This window comes from Ambystoma mexicanum, chromosome 3q (genome assembly GCF_040938575.1).
Source record: "Ambystoma mexicanum isolate Mex_15411 chromosome 3q, UKY_AmexF1_1, whole genome shotgun sequence".
Taxonomy (NCBI): Eukaryota; Metazoa; Chordata; class Amphibia; order Caudata; family Ambystomatidae; genus Ambystoma; species Ambystoma mexicanum.
This window is the reverse complement of record NC_090926.1, coordinates 968045456-968068356: the sequence shown is the minus strand read 5'-3', so window position 1 is coordinate 968068356 and position 22901 is coordinate 968045456. Positions and strand designations below refer to the sequence as shown.

At 45.6% G+C, this 22901-nt stretch overlaps 1 protein-coding gene across 7 annotated transcripts in view; it reads left to right on the top strand.

The window, feature by feature from the left end:
- Positions 1-22901, top strand: part of SDK2 (sidekick cell adhesion molecule 2) — a 1531827-nt gene that overhangs the window by 1013083 nt on the left and 495843 nt on the right. For all 7 annotated transcript variants that reach the window (XM_069655112.1, XM_069655110.1, XM_069655117.1 and 4 more), the window contains exon 4: positions 13078-13225. In XM_069655112.1, the coding sequence (XP_069511213.1) occupies positions 13078-13225 (148 nt within the window). The remainder of the gene's footprint in view (positions 1-13077; positions 13226-22901) is intronic.

Here is a 22901-nt window from a genome sequence, read left to right as displayed (position 1 = left end):
TTGTGCGATACATCATTATGGTCATCCATGTCCAAGCTAAGCAGGTATGATATGTGATATTAGTGACCAGAGAGGTCTTTTGGTACAGCTAGTCTAGTCATTTCTTAGTTTGGTTTGACTTTTTTTTAACTAGGCATCTCTGATAAAGCAGTCCTGTTAAGTGTAATTACCTGGCTAAAATGGCATTTGGGTGCAGCCAGTCTAGCCATTTCTTACTGCAGCATTGTATATTTTTTTGGCTTCTGTGATAAAGTAACCATGATAAGTGTTGTTGCTTCGACTGGCGTTTTGGTCCAACCAGTCTAGGTATGTATAATGTGGCCTGGCATGCTTTACTGTAATATGTTATTACGTGTCTAGACTGGTCTACATTGTGCAGCCAATTGGACATGTTTTCATTGTGGCATGGCATTTTTAATAGCAAAGCATTATATTAATTAAAGCACTAAAGTTCCTTAATGTTCCTGTGCACTGTTGGTGACTTGCATGTATTGGATTTTTGGATTGGTGTTATCCTACAAAACAATTGCAAACGCTCTGGCCTTTTAGTCAATTGTTGTCAGAAAGTGTCCTGTACAATGCATTAAAACACATATTTATATCTTTCTCCTAATGCATTGTGCAGCGTACACTTGCAGCAGCATGTTCGTGCGTATTGTGCAAGGCTGGTCCTGGAACCCGGCCCATAGTGTGGGGCGACCTGTGATTTGTTGCCGAGTGGGCGGCGGGGGGCCCTCAGCATGGCTCGCAGGGGGGCCCCGTATTTTGTGTTACACCACTGAATGTATTATACAGTGTTATATCGTTTTTCAAAAATCAGCATATACCACATTCTGCTTTGTCAAAAAATAATATCCACGTCCAATTCAAACATTGGTCACATGCAAGGTCACAGAATTCAGCCAAAGAAAAGTCAGCTAAAGCTTACTTAGTTGACTACCTTTTAAAGGTTGTATGAAAAAATATTTGGAAGATTGAAAAAATGAACATGTGGAAACCATCTCATCAAGTTATATGCAAAAAGAAAGTGTAATGAACAGGGCTGAAATAAAATTGTTTTATAGCAATGACTTAAAACTTGCACGGATCATATAACAACCCAACCATACAATATATTACTCATTATGTTAACATTTTGAGCAAAGACAGAATACTTGCAGTGAGGGGTGACCTATAATGGATGATGACCTGCCACCCGTTGGCCCATTATGAAGGAGGCACTGCCACAGAGAACAGCGCACAGGATCAATGCCTCTCCCTGCAGGAAGCAAGCAGGTCATTTTGGTGCATGGCCAAAGGGCCATGCCTGGCTGCACGTACAGCTCTCTCAGGCATATTAAAGTATTTCACGTGTTAGAGAATTACTTGTAAATTGTATGGTGTTGTGCCCATTTTTTAGCAAAAACAGAAATAGTGTTCATAAATTGCACATTTTCAACACAATATTGAAAGGCTGGAAATACCCTGTCAGAATTTGAACATATGCGTATGGGTTCCCCACAGATCTCTGTAGATCTCCAGGTTTGTGTACATAGCCAAAGGGGATCCGCCAATTAATTGTTGTCCCATCTGATGGCTCTCCTCAATGTTCTCTCCCTGTATTCACAAGCCTGTTTTATACAGTGCTCTGTTACGTAGTATCTAGGTTTAGGGCATATTAATTGTATACATATCAACATAAATACCTAGAAATCACTGCTCACTGTTCTCACCTACTTACTTAATTCATACTCTTATTTTGTAAAACATAGCATGAAAAAGAACTCTCAAATCATGTTTTTTTTAATCCCATGTCATTTAATATTCCTGTTTAGTTTTATAAATGTGCATGGAAAGGCAACAGGATGCAGTGCAGCTAGTCGTTTTCTACAGTTACTTAAATGTAAAATTGCTGTTGGCACTTGAATTCTTGTACTGGGAAACGCACATAGGTTGCACATATAGAAACTCATAGTATGCATGCATGGCATCACTGGGGCATTTGAGACTGGACTTCACCAATGGTGGAATCAGTTAAAGATGTGAGGCTTTCCCTTTCATATGGCAGCCATACCAGCTACATGAGGCATTAACTGACATTGGGTGTCATTACTAGACATGTGAGGATCGACTTGGGACATGCTAGAAACAACTGCATATATAAAGCTGTAACTAATACATATTGGCTATACCTAGACTGTAAAGCTATAACAGACATAAAATAGCAGTATGCTTCATTTGGCATGCTGTGTTGTGGTAGCACTTGGGAATGTGGAGCTTTAATTGGCACATGATTGCTAGTCCTTACATATGCAGCTATCTATCGATCTATCTATATAAAACCGGAAATCTGTGTGTTTGTGTGATGCATCAATTTCCGGGGCACCAGTGGTCCAGGGATGAATATCGGTTTCTAAACCATCAATCAACCCCACACCCCAGAAGGGATCCGAAGAGATTGGAATACAAGTAAATTATAAGACCTCCTTGTCCAATTTCGGTAACATGGATGGAATGGCAGGCTTATCTCCGCAAGGTTGTGGATCGTTGGTTAATTGCAACACAGTGAAAATACATTTATTACCCAATGATAAAAGGGACTGTGCAGTCAAGGTTGTATACAAATATCTAGTTTATTATTACTACAACAAACAGTTCTAGCACACTACAGTTACAACCCCCACTTTAAAGAAACACAGAGGACAGACAGTTTTACAAAGGAAAGGGATGCACTCGGGATGCTGACAGGAGGGTAGTTAGAAAAGTAATCAGTCTTAAAGTTCAAGATTATTTGGTTCTAGCATCAAAAGCGGCAAGGGGTCGTAACTGTCTCTAGGGGCCTTTGGATAAGGACCAGGGGGGGCAGAACCGCAATGTATCTGGTGCTGAAGAAGTTCTTGGTGGTCCACAGCGTTGAGGCAGTTCTAGGGTGCTTTGCAGCCCATGAGACAGCTGCGGGAACCAGGTGCCGGCAGTTTGGCACGCGAGGCTGGATGGATGTCTGCAGGATGACCGGTGTGGCAGCTTGGGACCAAGAATCGCTGTCTCTTTGCTGGTTGGTGGCTCTGGAATGCTGGTCGAGGCATCTCGGATGGCTCTGGGAACTGCGGTGTGACACTAGTCAGTGGTGCAGCTGGATGCAGTTCAAGGACTCGACTGTCTCGAAATTGTCCTTAAAAAGATGGACGCAGGAGTGTGGCACTCCTCTTAGCTTCTTTGCAGGGCTAGTTTCCATTCAAGGCAGACAGCCCAAAGCTCAAGAGGGTGTTAGCAGGCAACAGCCATGTCCGTTGTCCAGAGACTCCCTGGCACTTCCCACCTAGGAAGCTTGCTGTCAGAACCTAGCAGGGCATGCTGTGTGCTGGCTGGGTACTGGTCCTGGAGCTGCTGGACAGGTCATCTGAGTCCGTTATCTCTCGCTGTTCCCTGGGAGATGTTTAGGGGAGGGATCTTGCTTCCCTCTTGGAACTCCTGGCCTTCCTTCACTGGTGGGAGATATAAGGTAGACTGCACCTTCAGCTCGGGTCCAAATGAATCCTTCTTCTTACTCCTTGCGAAGTCTTCAGATGATCTGATCAGTGAGGGGTTCAGACCTCTTTTAAAGCTAAATGGGCCCCAGCGATTGGTGTAGGCTATGCCCACCTTAATAGACCAATCTCGAGTCACCACCAACAATCTTCAGTGATGCTTCAGGTCAGAACCAGGGCACTTGAAACAGACAGGAAGGATGACAACATAAACTTCGAAGTCCCACCCATCTTCCTGTCTGCTGTACTTCAAAGTGTCTCCCTAATTAACTGAACCCTATGTGGCACTTGATCATTTGAAGTAGGGGGTTACAGGCAGACTTTCATCTGCTACAATTCACATACTTGCCTGCTCTGAAAGGAGTGGTGCCATACAGGACATCCACTGCCCTTTCATGCCAAGGAGGGATGTTAGTACCAAGTTGACACATTACATTACAAAGAGGTGACGGGCGTTTCGTCTCCATTGTCACTCCCTGCACCCAGGCCTTCCCTGAGGCCTGCTAATTAACATTCTTCAGTATTCGCCACCCCACCAGCAAGGATTCACAATGGAGATGCAAATCCATAGGGCCTTGAAATTATAATCAGGCTACCCATGGCCAGAGGCTTTTGATGTACCCACAGCTATCAGGTGTCAGCTACACATAACAGGGGAGGGCGGAGCTGGTAAGCTGTGTCCTCCCAAAGTACATGACTAGCTTTCTGCTGTGTGGTGAGCGTGGAAAATGTGTGCTGGAATGGCCCAATCATTCATTCATTTTAAACAAACAAAAAAAATGGCGATCGCACTTTTCCTGTGCGGATGGTCGAATTCCTCTCAGTTTATTTGTTCCTCATACAATTCCACACTGTTCCACCAATCTACACCAAATAGTGCACAGTAACCCATTAGGACCATTCAGACGTCACTAGATACATGACATTTGAACATCCCACCCTTTTGCCTGGATTTCAGACCCTGGACACATGTTATGGTTGCCGAAAAGTGGCATAACAACAAGGTGGTCGTAGAAAGACCGGACAGAGCTATTTTCAAGCATCTCAACGTGCGGAACAAAACTGAAGGTCCCAATGGGACCTTGAAAACTATGTTCCAAGCCCTAGGATGCACTGTTTGCGAGATATTTGCAGTGCAACATTTTGTTCCTTATAAATTTCCACACCATTCCACCAAACTTTGACGGTCACCTGTTAGGACCCACGAGACGTCACTGGCTTTTCTCATGGTCAACTATATGTTGCTTGCTCCACAGTGGGAGCGGGTACACACATATGAGGGTTATTATTTTACATTCTTGTCGGTCGTTGGAACTGTAATATGCCCAAACAATGTATAGGAACTGGAATATGACCAAGCAATGTATATTAACACAAAAGAGGGAAGGGCATACCATCCATGTATTTAAAAAGGAGGGGCATATATAATGTTCCTCAGTGATTTGTTGTACTGAATTGGTCTCCCCCAAGGACTAGGACAAAGTAAGCTGGTTACCACCTGTTTGTGTCTACACAGAATCAGATCCTCAGATAAGTATTTATACATATTTGTACAACAATTAATGTTGTCAAGAAAAGAAGGATACAGAGGAGACAGAGAAGTTTCTATCTGGTCCTACCTCTCTATACCGATTTCCCTAGGCAGCGCTGGTGGGCCGCTTATCTAAAAGTGGATAGAATAAGGAGGTACAAAGAAATGCTTCAAAGTCTATGGCATTTCAGTGTTCAGTATACATTTGAATTATGTCCTATACGGGCCCCCGTAGGTGGCCTCTGAAGGAGGTGCACGGTGCGCCTGATGGAAAGGCATTACATGAAAAGCCTCCGTAACAGTGCGCCTTACAGAGCGACAAATGCAGCAAAGAAAAAATGGAAAACTTAAAATAAAGGTGTGATGTGTAACGACAGCAAAATCTCTTTCAAGCATGTTTCGCTGCCGGTGGCATATCCAGAGATGCAGCGTCTTAAAAGCTGTGCTTTACAGAGCCGATGTGTTAATATTTTTAGCTCTCGGTGACTGAGAACCCACTTTGCCTGCTTTTTGGGGTCATACATCTTCTATGTGGCAACCCCGAGATAATACTTAACAACAAAAAATCCCCGAAGACCTTTGGGGAATAAAACTGGCACAGATCGGTTGCCAGGGACTGCTGGCGGTCACACACGTGTACCTGAGCCGGTTTTCGAACACAAGATCAGGGCTCAAGTCGAGGGTGCATGCGAGTTGACGGAGTCCCCCCACTTTTTTCAGAGGGCACCTTCATATGCTAATTTCTGGTGACACCACATTCAACTGGTATATTAATAAGTCCACTCACTTTTCGTTTTAGGACTTGACTCCTGCACAAGATCATGTGGTCAATAAATCATATACTATTGCTTTGGGAAATCATGACATTTGTTATTTAAGCTCAAAGAGACCATCCGCTTTGTGATGTCTTGTATATGGAATTGTCAATATGTGAATATGACTTCCAAAAACGGTATGTATAAATGTCGCTGTAAAGGCAAGTTTGGTGGGCCGTACCAGATGGTAGGGATTGGTTTCTTTTTTGGGTGCAAACAAGAGCCTGTGCATGCATACCACTCGTGTGTGCCCTAAAAACAGCTAAAATGGCCATTATGGAATTGTCTGCCTGGGCTCCTCCTAGAAGCCACCATCATTTTCCATGGGGCACTGGAAAGAGGAGCAGGTGCTGAGGTGAAGGCGAGTAAGCAGTGGCAGAGAGGAGGTAAACGGGGTTAAGGTTGGCTTTCAGGAAACTGAGGTAAGGGGAGTTTCAGACAGAGTGAAGGAAGCATAGTGTGGTCCCCGAGCATCTGCAACCTTGTTTAGAATACAGGCTTATACATATCTCCCAGCTCGCCTGCATTGGGTAGGTATCAAAATAAAATCAGCTCACCCTCATGGTGAACCCGATAACCCTCCATAGCCTTCAATGGCACCCTCCAAAAACATCTGATTTCATTAAGGTGACCAGATTTTCAAAACTAATAACCAGGACGGTTATGAGGAATTCGAACGTGGAGTGTGCACTCGCATGGGCTTTTTTTAAAGTTTTGTAATTAAAATGAAGGTTGGGAGATCAACCTCAGAAAATGTGTACGTCTAATCCATGCACATTTTCCTCTGTTCACCGCTTAACGGACACACAGTCAAGTGTACTCCAGGGTGACACAGCCTACATGTGCAGTCCTCCCTATCACATTTAGCTAGACTGTGACAGCCACGGGTACATCAAAGCATCTCTGAAAGGGGAAGGCAACACCTTCCTTGGGTCATGGCCCACCTAATTAAAAAAAGGCTCAATACATCTGCCCTGTTCTGTTGTCAAAGTTCTGTGTGGTGGCAGTGCATACTGATGAGAGTTAAAAGAAAGCAGGTCTGCAACGAGGCCTGGTCACAGAACTAAAACAAGGGACAGGATACTAACATCTCTTTGATATGCAATGTGTCAACCTGTAGCAAGCTCCCACCCCTCTGTATGTAGGGCAGTGAATGGCATGCCTGTGACAATTGATTAAAGTAGGCAACCCCTGCAGGAAGACCCCCTTTCAGAGGGAAGAAGTATGTGAATTGATGGAGACAGAAAGTCTGTTCTTACCACACACTTCAATGGAGGCCTGCACGTTGATCAAGTGTCACAGAGAGCTCAATTAACCAGAGAGACACTTAGTAGTACATGTTAACACCCCTTACCTTTCATGTTGCAAAACACTCTGGTTATGTCTGCACATATGATAGAAGATTGTTGGTGGGAACCCAGGATTGGTTCCTTAAGCTAGGCTTAGCCTGCACCAATCGATGAGACCCATTTGGCTTTAAAAGAGGGGTGAGCCCCTCTATGGCAGATCATCCAATGACTTCTAAAGGAGTAAGAAGAGGGACTCATTTGGACCCTGGCTGAAGGTACAGTCTGCGTTTCAGCTTCTGCCAATGAAGAAAGGCCAGGATTTCAAAGAGGGAAGCAAGATCCCTCACCTAAACATCTCCCAGTGAACAGAGGGAGAGTACAGTCCAGCGGCTCCAGAACCGGTACCCAGTCAGCACACAGCATGCCCTGCTAGGTTTTGCCAGCAAGCTTCCTAGGTGGAAAGTGCAGAGAGTCTCTGAATAAAGGACAAGGCCGTTGCCTGCAAACTATCTCCTCAGCCATGTGCCATCCACGTTAAAGGACGACACAAGCCCTGCTTAGAAGCTAGGAGGAGTGCCACACCAAGCATCAACCAGCGTCCATCTTTTAAGGATATTTTTGAGGCAGTTGAACCCTCGAACCACAACTGGCTGCACCACTGACTGTTGTCACGCTATACTCATTAAAACCATCCGAAATGCCTCAACCAGCGTTCCACATCCGCAAACCAGCACAGAGACAATGATTCTTGACCCTGAACTGCTATGTAGGCCAGCCATCCATCTGGCCTCGCTTGCCGACCTGCCTGCCGCTTGATACCCGCAGCTGTCTCTCATCTTGAACTCTGCCGCAGGTGCTGCAGAGCATCCTGGAACTGACTCGACGCTGTCGAGCATCAAGATCATCTCCAGCACCAGGTACATTGTTGTTCTGTCCCCCTGGTCCTTCTCTGAATGCCCCTAGTGACATTTACGACCCCTTGTTCCCTTGGTGCTGAAACCAGATAACCTTGAACAGTTAAGAGTGATTGCTTTACCGACTACACTCCTGTTAGTATCCACAGTGCATCCCTTTCCTTCATGAAACTGTCCTCTGTGTTCCGTTACAGGCTGGGCTGTATTTTGTAGCGTGCTAGAATTTCTTGTTGTAATAATAATAAAGTAGATATTTGCATACAACCTTGACTGGACATTCAATTTTATCATTAGGCAATAATTGTATTTTCGCTGTGTTGCATTTAACCAACTATCCACGATCTTGCAGAGATAAGCATGATAAGCCTTTTGTTCCGTCCATTTTACCAAAATTGGACAAGGAGGTTTATAATTTAATTGTGTTTCCAATCTGTCTGGATCCCTGCTGTACTAGAGGTGTGGGGCTGATTGATAGTTTAGAAACGAATATAAATCCCTGGACCACTGGTGCCCTGTTAGTTGATTTGTCACAACGGTCCACAACATAAAAGGACTAACCCACTCACCCTCCTTGTATCCCCATCCCACAGTATCAGCATAAAAATTGTGTGTTTTTGACTATGGATAAAAGCATGTAAATAAGAAGCATGATATAGTTGAAGTAATAACTAATTTAATGATGTATTGTAATTTTATATATATACAATAATCTTGATTGGTAGTTAGTATGAACATTTGAGCAATTATAACACTTATAAAAGGCAAGTGTAAATAACAAAGGAGCTTTTGCTCTGTTTGACATTAGATCCCTTAATTGTTATGTGTTTTAAGCCTGTCTCTGTGGCGCAAGCAGATAATGCATAAAGCTAGTAACTAAATGGTCGGGGGTTTGAGCCCATGGTCTGATGTAAAAATTATGAAAATTAATAATGCTCATTTAGTTTATAATTGTTGGCAATGAAAATAAACCAGAACTGCCACCCTCCCTTTATCCAAAACCGGGACATTGTTTTTAAATAAAAGAAACTCTCGGACAGGAGAGGGTCCAATTCTGGGACAGCCCCCGCAAATGAGAAATGAGATTGGCCACAACACCCACCCCTATTGAGAAAATGAATTTATAAAAATATCACACAAAACAGTGCCATCTAGTAGACATCGCTGGAAGTTTGCCTTCAGATCAGAGCCACACAGTAATACTTCTTGGGTATGGGAATTATCTGAAAAGATTGCCTTTTTTTTGCTCCATACAGAAAATGGTCTTGGTCTTACAGGACAGTGCCATTTTATACATAAGTTTATCAACCCAAGACTGAAAACTTTGCTGGAAAGGGATATCTGGAAAGACAGCTCAGTGGGTTGGGCACCTTATGCCACCTTTTAATTCCAATGGTGACTCAAACTTTTAGCTTCCCGAATGTGATGCATTGAGCGCATTGGGATGAGTAATCACACCTATGATTTAAACACTGTTACATGCCATTTTAATATCAATGTATGGCTAGCGTGGCTGTCAACCCTTTCCTTGTCCGAGGGTAATTAGTTTGGGATATTAGACGGTGCTGAAAGCACTACCTTAAAAGCCAAAACGATTGTCATTAACATAAGATCTTCAAATATGTCCTTCGAATGTGGGTCTGTAATGCTTTTCCTATGGAGAAGATATTTGAGGGAAACACAGCTGCAATCCCTCCCATTCCCTGCCCATAGTCAATGTAATCCCTTCGGTTAATCACACCCATTCCTGCCCATCTTGGAACTCTTTGATTTTGTGTGACTGTCTTTAAGGAAGCTCTCTAGAAACAAGGCAAAACTGGCAGCCATTTTTGAATGGGAAAGATACCACGCATCTTCCAAATAAAAGGATACAGTGTTTAACAAAGCTCGAGTTTGAAATGCACACAACCTTGGCTTTTTTATCCTCTGTTCTTGTATTATGGAAAGCTAAGTCTCTGTTCCTCTTATTGTACATTTTACTGTAGAAGAAGAGGGGCTTGCAATCAATTACTTAATGGAACTACACATTTTACTGTGAAGGAAATAATGTGCTGCCACCTCTGTATCGAAAAATAAGACTCTGTTTTTTATGTAATGAAAATAGGGGGCAGAAGAGCCCATAGCCATATTCTACGGAACTAGTATTTTCTCCAGTGACCCCGTGGACTGTGATGCCAAAGAATAACTAGTATAGTGTTTCTTCTGGTGCGCGGCTCAATTGTGTGTGACATCCTCCATTTCCGTGCATGCTCTGTCCATCAGGATGCATGCTCAGTTCAGTCAGTGGATGATGGCAACTTGTGCTGCTCGGAACTGTCTGTCTGTGCTGGGACGGTATTGTGCCAGAGCCCCTTGGAGTACTGGGAGCTGAGTTGAGTGAGGGATACTCCCGAACCACTTTTGTGCGGTTGCGCACTACAGCCCGAATGGGGCTTCAGTTCCAGGTTACTCAAAGACCTAGAAGATTGATATTTTTAATTGTTCTTTTATAACACAGTGAGCCCGGGATTCAAATCTGTGGTGCTATGTGCTGTATTGCTTTCAAGACGCACGCATTGCCCTGAGCTATCCTCCCGGGTAAATTGATAAAAATGTGCCTTTGCATACGTTTGCTTGCAGGCAACTAACCTTCCGGACAAAGGGGCAGGGTGGAGGTACAGTAAACGCAGTGAGATGTAGGTCGTGATCAGATGTGGTTGCCTTTATCCCAACAAATGCCATAAATCGTGAAGGCAAGTCAGTTAACCTGGCTTTTGTTGCCTCAAACCTGTATCCTATTGAGTGCAGCTTGGCCATGCAGACCTGCTGCATATCATTCCATCTCACAAAGCAGAACACACTGTGACACTACCACACAAGCTACACGCAATCTCTCCCATAAAGTCTGAGGAGACAGCTCCACTCGTACACGACATTTATACAAACGGACACTTTCGACGGCCTTAAAAAGTTTGCATCACATAATGGAGCAAAGCAGAATTCAGTGAGTGATGCACTCTCCGAGTTCATGCCAGGGTGCAAAACAGTTACACTTTGATTCATGGAATTATTTGCGCCGAAAACGGGGATTTGTGCGCCATTTTGCCCCCAAATCCTTGTTTGACAAATGGGGATTTGCGGGCAGAATGGCGCTCAAATCCCTGTTTTCGGAGCAAAATAATTCCATGAATCCGGCAGCTAGTGAACAGACCGGAAGATCAAAGAACGCTTCACCCGCTTCTCTGCTGGGCAGCCGGGTCTCGACGGTCAGTTAAGCAAGGGTTGCCAGGCAGAGGTTTGGGGACCACGGCAGAGGGGCAGTTGTGCACTCCCTAAAGCTTTGTAGAAATCTTTTTTTAGGGTCTATAGGATGTATTTGTAGCTGATCAGGCTATGGTTACTGTGGGATTAGCTCTCATCCAAGCTGCAGTGCAGGTCCTTCAGGGGACGGGTGCATCACTGGACCAGTGCTATTCTGTGTGTGAAAGGCTGGCTAAGCCCTGAACAGCCCTTATGCCTAGCATGTCCTGACCTCACTGCCTGCAGCATACATAGGGAGCTCTGGTGTCTCTTTTGGCATGCTAGCATAGCTGGTGCTCCATCTATCTTGCATATACGGGGGGACTCCGTGTATCGGCATGACTGGGATGTAGATGCAGCTGCATCTTCACTATATTGCTGTGTAGGCCACCTGGAGGCTGCGGCAGCCGTACCCTGCATGCATTTTTAAGCTGGGTCTTTCTCACTGCCTTTTTTTCTGTATGTTGCTTGTTGTTGATATACAGGAGGTCTGCATGTACTGTATCTGTGCGTATCATATACATGTCGTAGAGGTTGATGCGCTATTGGAATACCCGTATCTGCATATTACATGACAAGACACCCTGTGTGCACCAGGACTGCGCACCCCTGTAACTTTGTGTAGCATATGGTGTAGGCAGGCTACAGCCGCGACATCTCCATTATAGGCATAAAGGAAAGAATCCCATTTTCAGCTGTAATTCATTCATTGTGTTTTTTTTAAAAGAAAGATAATTTCAAATAGAGTGCTCAAAAGTTTGTTTATTTGCAAGTTTAGTGCTAAAAATGACTAATAAAATAAAAAAAATCCATCCTTAAATGTCCCCACATCCTGAAAACCCCCAAGTAGGTGTTCAGCGATGAAGACCCTGACACAGCAGGTTTATATTCAATAATAGCATTTTAATACGCCATGTTGCTTACTCTTTGTGTATGGATGTCATTTCAATATCATAATGCTATTTTTGCATTACAGTCCTCCAGGAGGAGTCTCATTTTCAACATGAATACCTTATATTTGGATCTCCTTGCTACACACATAAGAGATATTCCCGATAAACTCGCCTTTAAAAAGGCAATCAAAGTTTGTCTCTTTCCGCCGTTAAGGCTGAGGTCTCTTTTTTAGTTTGAGCCACCTATGAGCCGAAACTTTTGCATTAGGGTACAGATAGGGAGAAATGGCATATGTGGAGGGACACGAACCTTGAAGGTGTTGTTTGGTTATTTCCTCACCCCATTGATGCCCATGTAATGTAACCCATGTGGCCATTCCCACCCAGTTCCTGCCCCACCCCCGCTCAAAGCACTGCCTCATTGGAACTCTTTGAGCTTACATTAATCAAGCCTTACCATCAAACTTTTCCCTTAAAGTGCCTGCCAGTTTTTTTCGAAGAAGTCTTCTCAGAGTTGTAAACGGACTAGTGATGTAATAAAAATGCCTAAACCAGGTCTGCCTTCAGCCATCTGATCTATACATCTATGCATGTTCTACACTGAAGTCCTGTTAAAAAAGCCCAAACTGTTGGCAATGCCAATGCTTGTTTTTTGTAATGCGCTTCAGCTGCCATGCTGTGTGTTTTGCAGTCGAGCAGGAGCTTGCTTAACATACTACGTCTTCTTTGACGATATGGAATATTGAGGGCGAGAGTCTGCAGAACATTGGGTTCCTGAAATGATAGCGGGGCGGAGTCAATGGAACGTGTGTTGCCTCCCTCATTCACAGTGCTCCGTGTCTTCCCTTCACAGATATGGGCAGCTTCGAGGACAGCGAGAGACAGCAGAGCGTTTCCCACGGAGAGGCGGCCGTCATTCCTGCCCCTGCTATTGACAGCTTCCCCCAGCCGCAGGTCACGTGGTTCCGCGATGGGCGCAAGATCCCCCCCAGCAGTCGCATGTGAGTACTAGCATGTGTTGTCGATTTCTCCCAATCTCCCCTATAGGGGGCAATCCTAGCCTAAGAGAGGCCCCACGTCTCACTCACCGTCTGCCTTTCACCTTGGAGCCAGACCCCACATGTTGTCTCTATGTAACTCTAGTCACTAGGAGCATGGTAACTGCAGGTCTCACTGTGTGTCGGCCTTGCACCTAGGTGAGGAGAACCATATCCAGAACATGTGATGGCTGGAAATTTTAGAATTAATGTAACGCTTTGACAGTGCTCTGGGATTTCTGTGACATTGCAGAAGGGGACCAGCCATATGCAAACAAGTCTGTTTCTGCCATCAATGGGTCAGGTCCCCGCACCCCAAACTACCAGAACCTTCAAGCCATCAATCATTTTTTGCTATATACCTTAAACCTTGGAGCAGGGTCTCATTGATTTAAGTGCTAGTAGAGCACTTTCTCCCTCAGGGGTTGTGAGTCGCACACCTATGCACACAGTCGCTCTCCTTGATTGAGACTCTGGTACCCCAAAGCAGTCTCTCTCACACTGGTTGTAAGTCTTGCACCCATGAACAAGGTCTCACACCTATGAGCAGATGTTAGCTGTGAGTCTCACATCTATAAGCGTAGACTCACTCTTGGTGTGAGTTTCATGTCTATGAGCATGCCCTCACTCTTTTGGCAAAGGGAAGAGAAAGGGGGCTAGACATGTGATAGGGAAAAGGGAATGAGACTGGATGGGGGGGGGGGGGTTAACAGGAATATGGAATAGCAAGCACTGCCAGGTGTAAAATCAGGGACTGGGAAAAGGAGGGTGTACTGTGTGCCATGAAAGCTTGGGAGATAAGAGAGAATTATGGAAAGATGAAAACGAGAGATGGGGGTCAAGAGTGGGGAGAAGGAATAGTGGCATGGGAAAGTATGGAGTAGAAATGTGGGAGAGTGGAGAGAAAATAGAGAGAGAGTGCAGAGGATGGGAGAAGGGCAATAGAGAGAAAAGGACTGGGGAGAGGGAATTGAGAGATGTTGATGGGAAGTGTAGAAAGGGATTAGGAAATAGTGTAGAGGATTGGAGAGTGTTGTATGATTGAGCATGCTACCCCCCTATAAGTTGTAAGGGTGAAACTACATCTAATAAGGGATAGCCTAAGCAAAAACGTGTAAGGGATGAACTAAAGGCTGGCTTCCTACATAGTGGCTAACACCTTCAGTGGATCAACATTCAGCATGAAGTTATTTAACATGAATGAATAAGTCCTTCTCTCCCCGAGACACACTACTCTACAAAGCACAGTCTCAAAAAGATCGCAAACGAACGGTTCCAGTGCCTAACCTTTAGAAGTCCTTAGTCTCCAAGCTACACAACCTATTTTTCAAACCCCAACGCTATTCTACTACAGTAAAACCTAGTAATCTTCTGGTAAGTTTCTTGTAGTAGTTACTCATAGTCTGGCCTCTCTTGCAAGCCTCTCTCTTTTCAGCCTGTATCTCAAATCCTCTCCCAGGACTGCATGTGAGGAATTCGACCATCTGCACGGTGGGTGTGCACTCACTTGGGCTTTTTTGAACTTTTAAAAGAAATTGAATGATGGTAGATGATCCTCAGTTAAATGTGTGGGGCTAATCCACTCACATTTTCCTATGCTCACTGCACTACATACACATCGACCCGTGTACTCTGGGTGGACACAGCTGCCAGGCACTGTCCCCGTCATATTTAGTTGGGAAATGTCAGCCAAGAGCACATCATGGCATCCCAGAAGGGGAGGGTTCAACCTTCCTCCTGCCATAGCCAGCCTAATTAACTAACAAAGGCTCCATGGATCCGCCTGTCCTTTTGTTAGCTCTGCTGGTGGCAGCATCGCATACTAATCAGAGATAATTCAAACAGGCCCATGTGCGGTCTGGCTGCAGGACTAACAAAGGAGACATGAAAACCCAACAACCTTGATATGCATCTGTGTCAACCTGTAGCCAGCTCCCACCTCTTAGTATCAAGGGCAGTGAAATGTCATGTCTGCGACAGAACCACAAAGAGCTCAATTAACCAGAGATCCCCTTTGATCCACAACAGACAGGAAGATGGGTGGGACTTAGTATTACCGTCACGCCAGTGCATGCCTCCCAGAGTTCCGTCATCAGAGACCAGGAGGATGCTGAATGTAAACACGTTACCGTTTTCCGCACGGGAGGGCCTACCTGTCGCGCGTTGGTTCTTGGGCCAATGCCCCCCGGGCCGGCGGCTTTGGTGTCCGCACCAGCATTCTTGCTGGCACTCCCGGGGTCATGGCGGTAATGTCGGGCGACCAGGCCGTGGAGCTTTGCAGCTAAAGGGAACCGTCATCTTTTCCCCATACTGCCGGTCATGTCATATATACACACCGGCTCTGCATGCGCTATGGAGCTCTGTTGCTAGGCATCCAGGAACAACAGCCTTGTTTCCATGCAAGGACAATAGGACGTGAGACAGAGCCCTGGTGCATCGCAACTCTCTTGTTGTACTCGCTCCCTTTGTTGTCTCCTTCCCTCCGTACACCTGCTCTTGGTGGTTCTTGCCTAGCCCTGTGTTTCCTTTTTCTCTCTCTCTCCACCTTGCCTGGTCTGGTACCCTCCTTGTGCCTCTCTTTGCTTTCTTGGCTCCTCTGCTCCTGTGACCTGAAACTGTTACCATTCTGGTGCCCGTGTCCAGTGCCTTGCATTGTTCCTGCACCACATTAATCCAGGGGCACCAACTTGTGGTGTGGGAAGACCTCTCCTGTTGTCTGCTTCTGAGTGCTTTATCCTTGTTTGGCGGGGGGCTAGGGTGGGTTTTCAGGCATCACCATTTTTCCCACACAGCGGTGATTCAATGTGGCGACCCCGGTTCAACGGACTCCTTGCACAGGTATGCGTCAGCGTTCTGATCTGCTTGACAATTACATGTTTTCATCCCTTTACCTTTCCTATTTCAAAGCACTCTGGTTATGACCTCAGGCATACAGGAGATTGTTGGTGGGGTCCCAGGATTAGTTCATTAAGGTAGGCTTATCCTACCCCAATCACTGTGGCCCATTTGGCTTTAAAAGAGGGCTGAGACACTCTTTTTGGCAGATCATCATAAGACTTTGCAAGGAGTTTGATATGATATGATGTAGCATTTATAACCCAAGTGTTACTAGGCGCAACAAGACAAGAGAGGGTGGACATAGAGAGGACAAGACAAATGATCATACTAGACCCTGTGTCATTAGAAACGTACTAGTGCGACAACAAGAAGTGCAGGAGTAAGGAGAAAGGGAAGTGCAAGGGAGAGGAAAGGGAGAAGTGCGATCAGGCCAGTATGGCTCTAAGTGAGCACAGCCATGGCAATGCGGCTCTGGGTAAGTGCAAGGAGGCAAGAGGGCTGTAGTGGTTACAGTTATAGCCCCAAGTGTGAGGTAGGCCAGGAGGCAGTGCAAAGGAAGACTGGTCATGACAGAGCCTGGTACCCAGTGAGACTCTGAGGGAACCAAGCAACCATTCGGTGCAGCAGACAGATAAGTTAGCAAGGGACCGAGAGAGAGAGAAGGCAGAGGAGAAAAGGAGGGTTTTGAGCTGTTTCCGGAAATATAGGTTGACTGGCTCAAATCTGAGAGGGGCAGGGAGGCGGTCTAAGGGGAAACACCTGCAGAACAGAGAGAGATCTACCCTCCACTCTCTGCTTGGAGAAGCGTCTGACCCTCAATGAGATATAGGTACACGAGCCCAGGGCTCTAGAAGGGAGGTATTTTAGAAGAGAGATTTGGATATAGTGTGGGCCCTGGCCCCAGAAAGCCTTGTGGACAATGCAGAGGGTCTTCAACTTGACCCTTGCAGCCACAGGGAGCCAGTGGAGAGATGTCAGGGCTAGAAAGATATGGTCCCTGGGCTTGAGGCCAAGGATAAGTCCTGTTCTGGATTAGTTGCAGGGGGCAAAGAGTAGAGGTAGGCAGCTTAAAAAGAGGTCATTGCAGTAGTCCAGCCTGGAGGGAACCAGGGCTCCGGAGACAGTGAGCTTCTGGGGGAAAGTCAGAAAAGGTAGAATACATCTGAGGAGGTGCAGCTGAAAGTGGGAAGTAGCGAGAAGAACTCAGCATTGTACCCTGGCTAAAGGTACTGTCTACCTTACATCTTCCGCCAATGAGGGAAGGCCAGGACCTCTAAGAGGGAAGTAAGATCCCTCCCCTAAACAACTCCCAGGAAACAGTGGGAGATACTGAATCCAGAGGACTTTCCAGCAGCTCCAGAGCAGGTACTCAGCCAGCACACAGCCTGCCCTGCTAGTCTCTGCAGCAAGCTTCCTTGGTGAGAAGTGCCAGAGAGTCTCTGACCAAACCAAGGACAAGGCTGATGCCTGCAACACTCTTCTCAGCTTTGGGCCATCTGCCTTAGAGGACGACATGAGCCCAGTGAAGAAGCTAGGAGAAGTGCGTCGACAAGCATATACCAGCGTCCACCCTAAAGGACATTTGTAAGCCAGTTGAGCCCCTCAAATGACAAACTGTCTGCACCGCTGACTATTGTTACACTGCAGCTGCTAAAGCCGTCCGAGACACCTCGACCAGTGCTTCAGAACTGCAGATCAGCACTGAGATAAAGATTCCTGTCCCTGAGCCGCCATGAAAGTCAGCCTAGAGCCGTCCATCCAGCCCCGCTCGCCGAACTGCCTGCCGCCTGATATCTGCAGCTGTCTCCCATCTTGAACTCTGTCACAGAAGTTGCAAAACTCCCTGAAAACGAATCTGCACTGTCGAACCAAGAACAACTACAGCACAAGGTACATTGTGGTTCTGTTCCCCTGGTCCTTCTCTGAAGACCCCTAGTGAAATTTTACAACCCATTGCTCCCTTTGTGTTGAAACCAAGTATCCTTGAACTATTGAGATTAAATACTTTACTGAGTACCCTCCTGTCAGTATCGAGAGTGCATCACTTTTCCTTCTGTAAAACTGTCTGTCCTCTGCATTCCTTTACAGTGTGGGTGGTATTTTGTAGTGTGCTAGAACTATCTGTTGTGATAATAATAAAGTAGATAATTGTATACAACCTTGACTGGACCCTTTTACCATTGGGAAATAATTGTATTTTTGCTATGTTGCAACTAACCAACGATCCACGACCTTGCGGAGATAAGCCTGTCGTTCTGTCCACGTTACCAAAATTGGACAAAGAGGTTCATAATCGACTTGTGTTCCAATCTGTTTGGATCTCTTCTGGTGTACTAGACGTGTTGCGATGATTGATGGTTTAGAAACCGATATTCATCCCTGGACCACTGGTGCCCCGAAAGTTGCTTCGATACGATATGCTAAAGGAAAAAAAAACTGCATCTAGGAGGGCAGTGTACTTTCAAAGTTAGTGTGGTTACATAATGCAGAGCTCTCATGTTTCCCCTAACAATGCATAAGAAGGCCACCTAGCCCTGTTTTGCAATGAAGTCTGGGACTTGTAATGGTCCTAAATTTCAAATGGAAAAAAGTCCCAGAATCCATAGGGGGAAAGAACAGGACAAGATGGCCTTCTCACACATTGCCACTGGAAACTTGAGAACTCTGAATAATGACTGTGTACTGTACTAACTCTAATCATGTAAACATATGACTGTGCAGTCTTTCAGAAAGGGAGGCACGTCAAACCTGACCTTTTTGAAATAATGATTATTTGTGTTGTTATATAATGTTTCATGCTGCATTCATTACACTTTTTATTCCCCGTTAATCAACCTCGGAAAGATGAAGGGCTGAGTCGGCCCTGCTGGGGATTCAACCATGCGAACTGCAGGCTGCTACCATGTCTAAGTAAGCACTTCTATCCTCCAGTGTCCTTCAGAGACACCAGCCTTTTATGACAATCTCCCTACTACGGCAGCTAAGATAGCTCATTAGGTTGAGTGCTCCCTGCTGCGATCTGTGTGCGATCCGCTGGTTGCAAGTTCGAATCCTTGCAAGGCCTACTCAGCCTTTCATCTTTCTGAGTTCAATAAATGAGTACCAACTCCGGTTAGGTGATATTGTAGGTGTTTATGTTCTATTTAAAGCACTTAGGCGTAAACGCTATATAAATAACACATCATTATCTTTAATTGTGCAGGCAGTCTGCCTCTGTAGAATGAGAGGGCACTTTCTGCACAACCTGCTTCCTAGAATTGTGTATGAGGGTTACTTTGGAGAGAATGTATACACGTGAGCAAGACAGCGGTGAGGTGCCTTGATCCAGCCGCTTTTGTTTCCATCATTCTTTCTAAAGCGTCACTCTACTTTGCCAATTTAAAAATACCCATATGTTATTTCTGTGGGTTTCTAAATTTAGGCCCAGATGAGTCAGTTCCCTGTTACTGCACTGCGCCCGAGCCAGGCGGCTTCCATTTGGCGGCACTCGGAGGGAAAAGACTGTTGGTCGAGCATATAATATGCAGGCTACTGATGGAGCCTTCCATGCTCAGTCCCGCCCGCCATGAACCTTCCAGATTTTCCTGGAGCTCTCGGATAATGAAAATCACTGCGCTCGTGGAGCGGTGGAAGCACTTCCGGTTCCCGCGGGTGCTGCTGGGTGTTGAGACTTGCGCTGCCGGCAGCAGTGCTGTAGCCCGACCTAATTTTCAGTGGCCCCATACTACAATCTGAGCAACCTTAGCCTCTTTCCTATAAGAAAATGTGGAAATAAAATGGTGAACCACACAAAAGATGCCCAGGGTGCAGCTGCAAACCGGGAAATCTCCAGAGTTCCTTAGAGGCCAGTCCACCACTGCTCACTGTACTGTTCGTAGGCCTAGTCTTGCTGATTTCTCTGGTGCGCTGGAATCTAAAGATGTCCCCCTTCTGCAATGCTGAGTCAGTTGAGGGCAGTGGAATCCAGTGTGTGACCTTGTAGGAGTTGGCATGTTGGAGGCTTCGCTGGAAATGTACATTCTATGTTGGTGCCTAACACGCAAAAGGATTCAGAGAGAACTGTCATATATGATTGTGAATATAGAAGACTGTTTCTAACTCCTCGCCCATTCGCGATATCTTCATCTTATAGGGTGCTGCTTCTGTGGGTGGCCAATCAACTTGCAGAAGCCTGGATCATTCTTTGGTGGCACCTGCACAGCGGTCAGTGTTTCTTGGGGTAGTGTGTGATGAATCAACTTCTGGGCATGACTATCGGTTCCTAAACCATCAATCAGCCCCACACCGCTAGCACCCCAGAGGGGATCCAAACAGATTTTGGTAACGTGGATGGAATGACAGGCTTATCTCCGAAAGGTCGTGGATTGTTGGTTAGTTGCAACACAGCGAAAATAAGATTATTACAAATGATAAAAGGGACTGTCCAGTCAAGGTTGTATAAAAATATCTACTTTATATCACAACATACAGTTCTAGCACACTACAAAATACAAGCCACCATGGAAAGGAATGCAGAGGACAGACAGTTTCAAAAAAGGAAAAGGGATTCACTCTGGATACTGACATGAGGGTAGTCAGTATAGTAATTAATCCAAATAGTTCAAGGATATTTGGTTTCATCACAAATGGAGCAATGGGTCGTAAAATATCACTAGGGGACTTCGGAGAAGGAACAGGGGGACAGACCCACAATGTACCTTGTGCTTGGAGAAGTTCTTGGTGCTCGACAATGTAGAGTCGGTTTCAGGGCACTTTGCAGCTTCTGCAACAGAGCTCAAAATGGGAGACAACTTATGGTATCAGGTGGCAGGCAGTTCGTCGAGCGAAGCTGGACGGACGGCTGCAGGATAGCATACATGGTTACTCAGAGTCAGGTATCATTGTGTCAGTGCTGTTTGGTGATTCTGAAGCACTGGCAAAAGCATCTAGGATGGCTTTAGCGACTGCAGCATAACAACAGTCTGCAGTGCAGTCGGTTGCAGCTTGAGGGGCTCGCTTGGCTCATAAATGTCCTTTAACGCAGACGTTGGTAGATGCATGTCAATGCACTCCTCCTATCTTCTTCACTGGGCTTGTGTCGTCCATCGAGGCGGACAGCCCAAAGTTCAGGAGAGTGTTGCAAGCAGCTGCCTTGTTCTTTGGATGGTTCAGAGACTCTCTGGGAATTCCCACCTAAGAAGCTTGCTGCAGACCCTAGCAGGGCACGCTGTGTGCTGGCTGGGTACCGGTTCTGGAGCTGCTGGAGGTTCCTCTGGATTCAGTGTCTCTCTCTGTTCCCTGGGAGATGTTAAAGGGGAGGGATCTTGCTTCCCTCTTGGAGTTCCTAGCCTTCCTTCACTGACGGAAGATGTAAGACAGACTGTACCTTCAGCCAGGGTCCAATGTTGAGTTCTTCTTGTTACTCATTGCACATTCTTCAGGTGATCTCCCCAAAAGAGGGGCTCAGCCCTCTTTTAAAGAAAATGGGCTACAGTGATTGGTGTAGGCTAAGTCTTCCTTAATGAACCAATCCTGTGTCCCCACCAACAGTCTCCTCTATGCATGAGGTTCTAACCAGAGTGCTTTGCAAAAGAAAAGGTAAAGGGGTGAAAACTTGTAATGCAAAGTCCCACCCATCTTCCTGTCTGTTGTGGATCAAAGGATCTCTCTGGTTAATTGAGCTCTCTGTGGCTCCAGATTAAAGCAACAGGTCTCCCTTGAATTTGCAATGCGACCAGACTTTCTGGCTTCTGCAAACCACATTCTCGTACCTTCTGAATGGAGTCACCCTGGGGGGAAGACTACTATAAACAGCTGTCCCAGACATGATATTTCACTGCCCTTGATACTGAGAGGCGGGGTGGGGGGCACTTCAGTTTGACACAGATGCATATCAAAGGTTGTTAGAGTTTCCTGTCTCCTTTATTGGCCTCTGCAGCCAGGCCCTATGTGGGCCTGTTTGAAATAAACACTGATTAGTATGCAAAACTGCCACCAGCAGCAGGAGTTAACAAATGGAGAGGACAGATCCATGGAGCCTTTGTTAGTTAATTAGGCAGGTCATTACAGAGGGAAGGTTTTGCACGCCCCCTTCTGAGATGACAAGTTGTAATCCTGGCTGTCAAATCCCAACTAAATATGACAGGAGGAATGCGCATGCAGTCTGTGTCCACCCAGAGTATACAGGTCGATGTATATGTTGAGCACTGAGCATAGGAAAGTCTGTGTGGATTATCCCCACACATTTTCTAGAGGCTGATCGACCATCATTCAATTTCATATCAAATTTTTAAAAAAAGCCCTAGGTGAGTGCACACCCACCCTGCTTATGATCGAATTCCTCACAAAGTATTCATGGGCGATTGTGAGGGCTCTCATTGTTGGGGGCAGTTTGTAAAATGTTGCACCAAGTTAAACAGGAATCTGCTAAATTATGTGTTCTTACACTGATGGGATATATGGTTAAAGTGACTTGAGTTCTATTTGACTGTATTTTGGGCAGGCAAAACCTGGTCCCAATGTGTGACAAATCAACTATTGCTCCTTAAGAGTACAGAGATATGTAGTTGTTAAAATTGTGACTCAGCCTCAGACTACTACTAAACCAGCAGTGATAGCTACCATAAAGGTGAAACGGGCACAACATGACTGGTATATCTCCTTCACCCAGTTTGAGGAAGGGTCAGGCTATAATCGTCAAGTGGATGCATGTTCTAGCACAGTAGCATCCAAACAACCATAGTGCTGTGATAGTAAAACTAACAAATGTCCAACCAAGATTCTATAAAAAGTCTTTAAACTAAAAATACATACAACTAATAAA